Below are 12,242 nucleotides of genomic sequence, written 5' to 3'. Positions count from 1 at the left end.
CAAATACGGTGTAAAAACACTTTCATTTTCTAATAATAGGCAGTTATTATTGCCTTACTTCTTGACTGACTCTCAAATGATTCATTCGGCGATCCATCTGTCTAATCCCCTGCTTTCTGTCAGCCTACTCTGATCTGATTGGTCAGATAGTGTACTCTGCCGTGCAGTGTCGCAAATGGAACATAGGTGCCTAGGCGGGCATTACACGGAGTGAAGCAAATTAGACCCGGAACTGAAATTAGAACGACAGACGACTCGTTCGCGTGATTCAGAGTCGACTCCTTTTTCCCAAGCCAATAACTTTATTCATTCACTTTTGGCTTTACAACTTGGCAGACTGCTTACATTCACATACAGCAACATTACTCCGTGCATGAAATGTAATTTTAAGGACATTGTAATATTTACTCTTTAAGCATGTAAATGGTTAATTATTTAAAGTCTGGAATTTTCCCATCTTATTAGATATAGAGTGAGTTACATTACTTTTCATTACAGTAGCGTGCATATCAGATCAACAGACTAACGACTCCTCAACATATGATAAATGTGCTTATTCTGAAAACTAAATGCAGATAAATACAGGCTGTACAGTACATGTTCTTTAAATCATTAATCTTTATTTCTATACGTTTACACATGTGCCATTACAACAGTGTGCAATACACACTCACTGATTCTATACGTCGCTATTCTGCCCAAAATAAACATAAACATTGGAAAAAATATCAGAAGTAACAATTAATTTAAACACACATGAAAACTATAAACTTATCGCGGACCTAATGATCTGAAAAACGGGTTATTTTAGATCATCATTTTGACTGTAAGTCAATGGGCATACAAAGATGGCTCCCAGTGGCTTCACCTCCTACCGTTCTTTTAGGGTTCTAGGCGCAATCCAGTCATTTATATAGATCAGTGGTCAAAGTGCAAATGACGCGATCCACGCGTTCAATGCATCCAAATACGCACCACTTCACAATTTTGACGCACCGCCCACTCATGATTCAGTAATGCATTTAAGAAGACTGGAGAAAGTCGGTCGAGATACTTCATGATCGCCACATGATAACACCCGTCACATTTACAATCTGATCTCTAGAGATCCAGATGTCAGCTGTTTACTCGAAATGCACGTTTATATCATATTTATTTGCTATACATGCTGTCATTTTTTAAATCATGATGTTAAATAATCTGTCAAATTAATCTGCTGATATCTTCAGGGTACTTTCACGCCTTCATTTTTATAAAAATCACTTAACCCCTTATATAAGCGCCCCTATTTTTGAGCATTTTATTGATTGCAAAAACAAGTTATTATAGTTATTATTATAATATATAATAATAAAGCTATGATGAGCATTTACATTAGCTGATCCGAAAAATTATCTGATCCGTGACCCAAAATCTGTAAAATGATCCAAACCGCAAGTTTTGTGATCCGTTGAACCACTAGTTGGCACATTACACAAGTAATTTCAAACATTGAAACATACACCTTCAGATTAAAAGATTTTTAAGATCACAAGAAACATTTTGTCAAGTGATCCCAAACTTTTTACCGGTAGTGCTTATGTGTGTGTCATACACAGGGCTTGGTACTAATCCTATTTATAACCTAGCTTTGTGTAATATGCTATTGTCAGCTCTTGTTGAAGACAAAATATTGCATGTCAAATGTTTTGGATAAAGGCGTCTGCTAAATAAATAAATCGAGGTAAATGACAACTCTGAATCTTCCTTGTTCTTCACATCCTACGTTAGTTATGTTAGTTTCTATTGGAACACTTATTACAAATGGATTCACCAAAATCTTGAAAGTGCATCTTAGCTACAATAAAAACCAATCTGAACTGGCTAGCTAAATGTTTTTATTGTCGATACTACTGCCATTTAGGTTGTTTTACAATGGTCAGGTGCGAGAAGTCTGTTTTCATAAACTAAAGTTTCATAAACGTGTAATTATGAGCTACACAGATTTTACTCTAAGGAAATTTATAATAATGATAATTATGGCCTGACACAAGCACAGCAATCATTCTCGGTTAGCATCTATTACTATGTGCTGCTAAAATAACCGTTATCACACAATATTATGTGCAATTTGTAAAGAAAACATTTGTCTAAATGTCTAAATACTATCTTTAGCCTATTCTTTACTGGTTCTATGTGTCATTGTGTAGATGTCATTGTTCTGGATGTGTATGAGCAATGTGAGTGCGTCTTGAGTTAAAGCAGGAGGATTGTTCTAAGAATAGTGATAGAGAAACACTAGAACGGCGGATCCACTGTAAAGACCACACCCATATCACACACACACCCTGACCAGGCAGAATTACACATACTTGGTTCCTGTTTCATGAAGCCATGCACTATTTTTACACTGTGAGACCATCCGGGAATGAGAGAGTCCATTAACCTACCGATACTGTTCCACGCAAACTTTCCAGTACTGAAAGAGGTGTATTATATTGGAGCTTGCGTATATGAAATGAACTCTCACTCAAAGAGGAGTGGAAAAAGAAAGTAGAAAAACGGCAGTCGTTGAGAAAGTTCGACTTGTTCTCTTTCTGTTCCAACTGGCTGATGTAAGTCTGTGAAACAGCAGAACCAGGGTTTACGCATGCATGCACAAATGGACGCACGCACACACACACACACAGAAAGACTATACCTAAATGAATCACCCCATACTAATGTCATTCCCAGAGTGCATGATAGTTACCAACAGAGACGCACACATTCTGAAAACACCACACACACACAAGACACCTGGGTTTCAAGAGTTTCACAGTTCAGCTATTTCACAACCTGACTTATTTCACAATTTGAATATCACTTTCTGAGCTTGATATTTTTTTAACATCTCACATTCTTATATAGCGACTTAGTATATGGATTTGAAGGGATGAGGTGAAGTGTGGATAGGAAGTAGTATATATGAATGGGTGTATGAATGAATAAGGGCTGTTTGTTGGCAGCAGGTAAGAAGTTGGTGTGGGATTAAAGTGGATTGATTTGGTACACTAGCGCCTCACCTAGTGGTGAGGTTGTGAACTGCAACCAACGGCTCACTCCACCCCTCCCTTTCGAAACACTATAGAGCAGGGGTGTCCAATGTCGGTCCTGGAGGGCCACTGTCCTGCAGAGTTTAGCTCCAACTTGGCTCAACACACCTGTTTGGAAGTTTCTAGTCTGCTTTGTGAGACCTTGATTAGCTGTTCAGGTGTGTTTGATTAGGGTTGAAGCTAAACTTTGCAGGACACCGGCCCTCCAGGACTGACTTTGGACACCCCTGCTATAGAGGAAGACACAGCACTAAGATGTCATCATGTTTTTGCTTCTTTGCCGAATATAATGTTTACGAAACGCGCTTTGTAGAGCAGATTGTCCATTTAGGGCTACTGTAGAAACAACATGGCGAATTCCATGCAAGGGGACCCTGGTGTATGTAGATAGAAATAGCTCATTCTAAAGTCATAAAAAATAACACTTTATTGTATAAGGTCTTTTTTACACCTTTGAAGACATAGTTATGTACACTCACCTAAAGGATTATTAGGAACACCTGTTCAATTTCTCATTAATGCAATTATCTAATCAACCAATCATATGGCAGTTGCTTCAATGCATTTAGGGGTGTGGTCCTGGTCAAGACAATCTCCTGAACTCCAAACTGAATGTCAGAATGGGAAAGAAAGGTGATTTAAGCAATTTTGAGCGTGGCATGGTTGTTGGTGCCAGACGGGCCGGTCTGAGTATTTCACAATCTGCTCAGTTACTGGGATTTTCACGCACAACCATTTCTAGGGTTTACAAAGAATGGTGTGAAAAGGGAAAAACATCCAGTATGCGGCAGTCCTGTGGGCGAAAATGCCTTGTTGATGCTAGAGGTCAGAGGAGAATGGGCCGACTGATTCAAGCTGATAGAAGAGCAACTTTGACTGAAATAACCACTCGTTACAACCGAGGTATGCAGCAAAGCATTTGTGAAGCCACAACACGCACAACCTTGAGGCAGATGGGCTACAACAGCAGAAGACCCCACCGGGTACCACTCATCTCCACTACAAATAGGAAAAAGAGGCTACAATTTGCACGAGCTCACCAAAATTGGACAGTTGAAGACTGGAAAAATGTTGCCTGGTCTGATGAGTCTCGATTTCTGTTGAGACATTCAAATGGTAGAGTCAGAATTTGGCGTAAACAGAATGAGAACATGGATCCATCATGCCTTGTTACCACTGTGCAGGCTGGTGGTGGTGGTGTAATGGTGTGGGGGATGTTTTCTTGGCACACTTTAGGCCCCTTAGTGCCAATTGGGCATCGTTTAAATGCCACGGCCTACCTGAGCATTGTTTCTGACCATGTCCATCCCTTTATGACCACCATGTACCCATCCTCTAATGGCTACTTCCAGCAGGATAATGCACCATGTCACAAAGCTCGAATCATTTCAAATTGGTTTCTTGAACATGACAATGAGTTCACTGTACTAGAATGGCCCCCACAGTCACCAGATCTCAACCCGATAGAACATCTTTGGGATGTGGTGGAACGGGAGCTTCGTGCCCTGGATGTGCATCCCACAAATCTCCATCAACTGCAAGATGCTATCCTATCAATATGGGCCAACATTTCTAAAGAATGCTTTCAGCACCTTGTTGAATCAATGCCACGTAGAATTAAGGCAGTTCTGAAGGCGAAAGGGGGTCAAACACCGTATTAGTATGGTGTTCCTAATAATCCTTTAGGTGAGTGTATATTATATTGCATTTCTGTCAATAGATCATACAAAAAATACAAACAGCACTAAGCATTTTTTATACTTTCTCTTAGATCTTGTGAAATCTTCTTAAGCCATATGACAACTTTGTGTGAGCTTCTTTATGAGCCAAATACAAACAGATTGAGTTTTAACAGTCTGAGCACATGAACAGAGATCAGCCTCACAGCTGCCGGATAAAGCAGGGCATTATGGGTACAGCAGAGTGTGGAGGTACAGACTTAAACTGAGCTGTTTATCTCAAACACACTGGTTTGTTTTACTGTGAGCACTCCTATGATAAACTCCTTTTTTAAGAGGGACCACCTAATCCGTTCTTGCTAATTTTCTGATCATCTTGATAGGGCTCTCATAATAAACAAAAATATAGAGGTTTATTTTCTTAAGTGTTTTATAAAGGTTTTCACAGAACTGCAGGTAGTACTTGATAAGAACTAAATCAAACAATTGCTTGAATTTAATTTTTTTGTGAATTTGGTGCCCCCTCGTGAGAAATATAGCTGTCTCACTTTCTTTTGTACATCAGTACAGTATATTGTGAACATGAATTTAAGAAACCGAAGAGGTCATCATTATTCCTTTTAAACTTTGAGATAACTCCGTTTCCTCAAACATGAGGTTGCACATTTTAAAGTAAAAAACATTACCGTATAATGCACATATAATGTAAATACAATGGCACTGTACTTTTTAAAAGCCATTGTTGCTTAATACAGTATATGCATGCCTATTTTTTTAAGCAAAACAGATTATTTACATATACAATAGCGTTTAGATGTTAGGCAAATATAACAAAATAAAGTGGTAGAACATAGGAAGCTGATTGAGACATACCATAGTTATGGTCTGCTGAATAATGTGTTATTAATAGGAACTGTGCTCTGATTGGTTGTAATTGTACAGCTAAGAGGAAGTGGGCATTGCTTAGTGTTTCTACATGGTTACTGGAGGTGTGGTCATCAGTATCCGGTGGGGTGGAGGCAGGGATGGGGTTGGGGAAAAAGAGAAGAGTGAATGGGGATATCTTTTTCCACTCTCCCCTCTTGCTGTTTCCGTCTATTGTTTTTATCTTATCCAGACTTCCAGAGCACGATCCATCATGTTAAAATAGCAAGCCACACTTAAAAGCACACATTGACACAGACATTGTAGAAACATGAATGCTTACACACATACACACTCACAGTGATTTTTATTGTGGTGTTTGATGAGAGTTCAAACATGTTATAGATAATTGAATATATTAAAGCTGTCTATCACAATGAGAGATTTTGCTATTTCAATTGCCCAATCAGTCTTGTTAAATAAAATCTATTATTATTGCATTTTTGAATGAAAGGGTACATTACAAATAAATACACAATTTTCCATGGTTTCTTTAGATGGTATATCTGTCTTGCTGTAATGATAACATGGACTGGCATGAACTGACATGTTGATCCATGTTATCTCAGCATAATTTTAGATGTCTTGCTCTTACTGGAAATCAAGTGAATCTGTCAGAGTTATCAGTCAGTGTCACAATGTTGCATACTTGATTAGTGATCCAAAAATAGCACTGAATTTACTGCCGTAATGTTACTTTGTTCAAAATGTGTCAAAATCCTAAAACATCATATTTTAAAGTTTAAAATGGAATTATTCATTCTCCCACATGTGCTGTACTTTGGCTTATATAATTTAATTTGTACTTTTCAGATCAGCGTTCGCGTGACTACGATGGATGCAGAGTTGGAGTTTGCCATCCAGCCGAGCACCACTGGGAAACAGCTGTTTGACCAGGTGTGTGTGAACGTTTTGCTGCTTTTATGATCATTTCACAACATACACAACACAAGTTTCTTGCTGTCTTTTTTTAATGCAGGGTCTTAGGCCCCGTTTACACTGCAGTTCTTGATGCCCAATTCCGTTTTTGTGACTATATCAGTTTTTTTTGACGACCCGTTTACACCTTATTTTAAAAGTGACCCGTATCCGATATCTGCATTTACACTACACTCAGCAAAAAACAACCCAAGTTAGAAGTTCTGACCAGAAAATGAAGAAACGTCATTTACCACCGTCACTTATTTTTTAAATAGACTGCAGAACTATCACGGGTAATGAAATGAAATGACTGAAATGATTTTTTTGATGAAAATGAACCTTTTTTCTCTTTTGGTGTTTTTAGGTGGCTCAATAGTGCGGTTTGGTTTTATTACAACTTTTCTTCTATTATTAGTGACAAATACATCTGAATAAGCTCTGTTGATGGGTTATTATTATGTAGTATTTGTTGTTTAAATGTTTAATGAAATACTTTTTATTTATTTATTGATAAATGCAGAACAACGACCAGCAATTAGAACAAAAGGTATGCTTCTTTTCTCCTTTAATGAGAGAAGGATTAGCCTACGTTCAGCCAGTTTATGAAACATATAAGATAAATATGAAAATAAATAAAAGCAAATTGTTTATGCGTCTGTAGTGCAAATTAAAACGGAACGCAGCAGAGTTCTAACAAAGTAAAAATGAGTGTGTATTTTTGCAACTACAATATAAAATACACAGGATACAGCAGTGCATTTTTCAGTTATATGACGTACAAAACAATGTGAGCTCAAAAATGACTCAAACAAAGTTTGTTTTTTATTATTTAAATTATTTAAACAAGCTCTTGCAGATCGAACAAAAAACCTGTCAATAAAGCAGACTGCACATGATATTACAAAGACCATATACATAAACACTTAGGTCGGTATATGTTCATCATGTTTATGTTGTTTACAATGTTTTTATTAAGGAAAAAAATAGGTAAATGCTCGGTCAAGTGTTTATCCTGTTAAAAGTTAAGCGGGTATCTGCAGAGAAACTCGAGCTTCTCCGCTATGTGGAACAGCAAAGTGTTTTAGGTTGCTGAGCGATCATGTTTATTGAGGCGATTTGTATTTTTATGTTGATCATTTTCATGTTGTGATGAATTTAGATTGAGTAATTTCAAACTTTAAAACTGCATTTAAGCAGACAGCGCTATTTTCTCGTCTTCAGTTTGATGATTGGGACGTGCATGATTGAGCTAAATACAAAAAATTTTTAGTTTTCGAATAACTGACGAACTCGCTTAACTCTTGTTTTCTGGCAACAATATGGCAATTTTCCGGGATCATCTCTGTGTGAAAGGCATTAATTATGTACGACTCGCATTGACGGGTGAATATCCGATTTACCTGTTTACATGACAGTCACATTGGCACATATCTGATTTATATCCGATTTATTTCCACATAAGAATGAGGCCCGAAACCGATCTCGAAATATCCGAATGCATGCGTTTTTTTTCCTGTTTACACGGTCATAGAACACATCCGATCTGTGTCACATAAGAGCAAAAAATCGGAATTGGGTCACATTACACGGACAGTGTAAACGGCCCCTAAGAGAACTCGTGTGTTTGGTATTATGTGCTGGAAGTCTGTTTTCAGGGGGGAATTCTCCGCTCCTCCACCTCACCTCTCTCTCTCTGTCTTACTGTCTCTTTCTTTCTAGCTCTTACAGTTTCTTCCGTAGGGTGTAATCCTGTATCTTCCCCTTGTTCTTATGTTCAGTCATTCTGTCCATTGTGTTCAGAAAGCCACACTTTCTCGATAATAGACAGCTTTGTTCCTGAGCAACATTTAATTTCTCATACAAACACACAAGAGCGTTTATTCTCCAGGCTGTTATGTAGGTTGCAGAGTCGCATATTTGAACAGAAATTAGACGGTCAGCTTGAGCTTTTGGGGATGAGATGAGGGCTGAGTTTTGAGAAGGGTTATTCAAATTAATAGTTCAACCCAAAGATCACTCACCTTCACGTTGTTCGAGACCTGTATGCAGTTTTTTTGCCTTGTAACACCCAGAAGTGGAAATATGTAAGGATGATGAAATGCAACTTTATATTTAATGACTATAAAGATATCACATCTGACAGTAAAAGTATCCTAAAATGACTTTTTATCACGTTTTCTGAAGTTCTTGGTCTCATAAAACCAAAGACCAAAAAAACAAAAACAGCAATCTGTCGGGTGTACTGTTCCTTTATTGCAATTAAGCTATTTTCAGTTTTTTACTTTGGTTTTAATGTGCTTTGATGTATTTCCTTAATGCTTATCCATCTTCCTGCTGTCTGTCTTTAAACTCATGTGCTGATCATCCAGCAGTGCAGACAGCATGGTGCTATTAACAATAAAGAGAGAAGCATATGTAAGTGAGGAGTGTCGCTCTCTCTCCGTTTACAAATCACATATAAACACAGCTGTCTCCTTTACTCCTCTTCATCCATCACTCCTTTTTCTCTGCAATTACTCATCACTTTTTTGCCTTTTCTGTTTCTGTTTAACCATCTTACATCATTTTAAGGCACAGCACAGTCTGGTTGATCCAGCATGTCACAAAACAACAATTCAACATCTCACATGCACAAACACAAACCTTCCCATCCGGCAATGATGACAAAGATGAAGGATTCAGTGTTTATTCCACTGAGAGCTAAGAAAAGTGAAAGCTTAGGAACTTGACAGAAAAATGTTGCAAGTTGGATTCAACACATACCGTATGAGAACCACAGCTCACGTGAAGACCAAAGCCTATTTTGTTGCACATAAATGCACAATTCTTCTTCATCCTCCATTTCTAAATTCACGTATTAATGTCAATGGGGGTGTACTGTCTGTGACCTTGAGTCTCATTCTTACACACCTCTACCCGGCATAGTAAAAAAAAACAAATTTGGGACAGGTCCCCATCATGGGACAGGTTCATTTTTGTCTTCCCTGGTCAACAAGTTTTACCAGAAAAAACAACATGCACCGGACTAGCACAAACCAGCTCATGGTCTTAGTCTTCACAGCATACTTAAGATATTTTTCCATGTCATATAAACTTGTGAAATTATGTTTAATGGATGGGTGTTCAGTGGGTGTGCTTTTGTTTTTAAACAGTCATTTTCATTTTTTTTTAAAGATGTGTTTTTATTTTATAGGGGTGTAAGATGTGTGTTTTGTATGTTTATAGGTGGTGAAAACCATCGGTTTGAGGGAGGTTTGGTTCTTCGGACTGCAGTACCAGGACACCAAAGGCTTTTCCACCTGGCTTAAACTCAACAAGAAGGTGTGTGTAAGCACATGAATGCTCAGCTTATAAGCACTTTCATAAGCTATCCATTAGTGAAACCAACAATCATCAGGCATTTTTAGACTTTCAGTATATTAGCTCTTCGTGTCTCAAAGAAAGTCTTATTGATAAAAAATAATAGAAAAAATAGATGAAAGGTCTGTTCATTTGTACTGTAGATGATGGAGACTAGAGGGCAGGTGGAATGAATGGCTATGTGAAACCCCGGTGATCAATTCTGTTTCATTCCTTGTTGCCTAGGTTACGGCTCAGGATGTCCGCAAGGAGAGTCCTCTGCTGTTTAAATTCCGGGCAAAGTTTTATCCTGAAGATGTTTCCGAGGAGCTGATTCAAGAGGCCACTCAAAGACTTTTCTTCCTTCAGGTGTGTGTGCTCTTTTTATTATATTACAGTATATAATATAGTATTGGGTTACATTTTTTACCATTAATTTTATTAGGGAAAGTGATTCAACTTCATTTAAAGAACGTCTTTGAACAGACTAAATATACAATAGCATTAGTTCAACACACAATTTCAAGTTCAAGATTACTATATTACTAGAATATTTAAGTCAGTAAAAGATGTTTTTTTTTAAATTACTAACTACACGCTAGATATCAAAAATCACAATATTTTTGAGTCTTCGGTAACCCCTTTTATCCATATAATATTGTATAGGAGAAATCGGCTCATTCTCACTTTAAACTAATATAGAACACTTTCTGGTGATCTGTAGTCTCTTGAGATCTAGTATATAAAGGTCACAGCACCGTCAAAGCCAAGGCCAAACATGTGCTGTGGTCTCAGATATACTTACAGAGAACATAAGTTACATAGACTAAACCGAAACGAATGCCTGGTGCTGTGGAGTGATTAAAAACAAGCTTTAGCCCAATCTGGTGGTCAACAGGAGAATTACACTGAATGCCTCCTTTTAACATCCATTGTTTGTTGCATGTTTCAGGTGAAGGAGGGGATTCTGAATGACGATATCTACTGCCCCCCGGAGACCGCAGTGCTGTTGGGATCTTACGCAGTGCAGGCCAAATACACAGACTACAACAAAGATGTTCACATGCCCGGATACCTGTCTGGCGAGAAACTGCTCCCACAGAGGTGCGTGTGGATATCTTAATATCCACACTTTGTGGTGTGTTCTCAGATGCTTTCTAACCAATCTTTTTTCTGCAGGGTTCTGGAGCAACACAAGCTGAGCAAAGAGCAGTGGGAGGAAAGAATTCAGGTCTGGCACGAGGAGCACAAGGGCATGTTGAGGTACAGACACATACACCCAGCCGATGGAGTGTGCTCTTGCCCTTTCTGTGGGTTATCACCGATCGCAGCGGCCGGGCGATAACGCTACGATGTGTGTGTTTCAGAGAGGACGCGATGATGGAGTATCTGAAGATAGCTCAGGATCTGGAGATGTACGGGGTGAATTATTTCAGTATTAAGAATAAGAAAGGATCTGAGCTCTGGCTGGGAGTCGACGCCCTGGGACTCAACATTTACGAGCAGAACGACAAGTACGTTTGTATAGATATTCATTTTGTAGTATGGCATTCACTTCAGAAGTATGTCGAAACTTCAATAAATATCAAATCAAACTGACAGACTGACTCTCTTTTGCTTTTTTCAGGATGACACCTAAAATTGGTTTCCCCTGGAGTGAGATCAGAAACATTTCTTTCAACGATAAGAAGTTTGTCATCAAACCCATTGATAAGAAAGCCCCGGTAGGTGATGCAAAGCTTTTTCTGCCACCCATTAAGAAAAAAACTGCTTTAAAACGGTATTAAGCTAGTTTGGCCATCTTAGATACACAACCAGACAAGCCTGTTTTATGCACTTGACAGACGGTCAGTGTAGAATACTGGCCAAAGGGCGAAACCTGCTAAACACCTGCTTGACACCGGTTTAAACCACTTAGGACCACCTTAAGCTTTTAGTGCGGTTTATCACGTTTCCGTTCTTATTTCTGTGTCCAGACAAGTGAAACCATTATTGTGTGTGATAAGCAGTAGACTGGTGAAATAATGTCATACACAGACAGAGTGTAGATGGGAATGTCATCTTATCAGTGGTATAACAGTGAGCTTTCGGCACTCGCGTTCACGGCCGTCTCTAAACTCACAAGCTTTCTGTTGTGTTTTATTTTAGGATCAGCTTAGTCACAGATGGTTATACTTCTGAGAAATGAAAATTATAATGGGTTCTAATGGTACACCGGTGTAGACACGGTGTAAGAGTCAGAGTTGCAATATTAAAGATCGGGTATCACATGCAGTTTCTGCCAATCTCATATTAATCTTGAGTA

At 38.4% G+C, this 12,242-nt stretch overlaps 1 protein-coding gene across 2 annotated transcripts in view; it reads left to right on the top strand.

Moving 5' to 3' along the window:
- msna (moesin a) overlaps window positions 1-12,242 on the top strand; it is a 29,537-nt gene that overhangs the window by 12,142 nt on the left and 5,153 nt on the right. For both annotated transcript variants that reach the window (XM_057363277.1, XM_057363268.1), the window contains exons 2-8: window positions 6,491-6,574; window positions 9,824-9,919; window positions 10,184-10,306; window positions 10,890-11,041; window positions 11,117-11,200; window positions 11,305-11,451; window positions 11,565-11,661. In XM_057363277.1, the coding sequence (XP_057219260.1) occupies window positions 6,491-6,574; window positions 9,824-9,919; window positions 10,184-10,306; window positions 10,890-11,041; window positions 11,117-11,200; window positions 11,305-11,451; window positions 11,565-11,661 (783 nt within the window). The remainder of the gene's footprint in view (window positions 1-6,490; window positions 6,575-9,823; window positions 9,920-10,183; window positions 10,307-10,889; window positions 11,042-11,116; window positions 11,201-11,304; window positions 11,452-11,564; window positions 11,662-12,242) is intronic.

This window comes from Triplophysa rosa, linkage group LG2 (genome assembly GCF_024868665.1).
Source record: "Triplophysa rosa linkage group LG2, Trosa_1v2, whole genome shotgun sequence".
In the NCBI taxonomy this organism is placed as follows: Eukaryota; Metazoa; Chordata; class Actinopteri; order Cypriniformes; family Nemacheilidae; genus Triplophysa; species Triplophysa rosa.
This window is presented reverse-complemented; position numbering and strand designations above follow the sequence as displayed.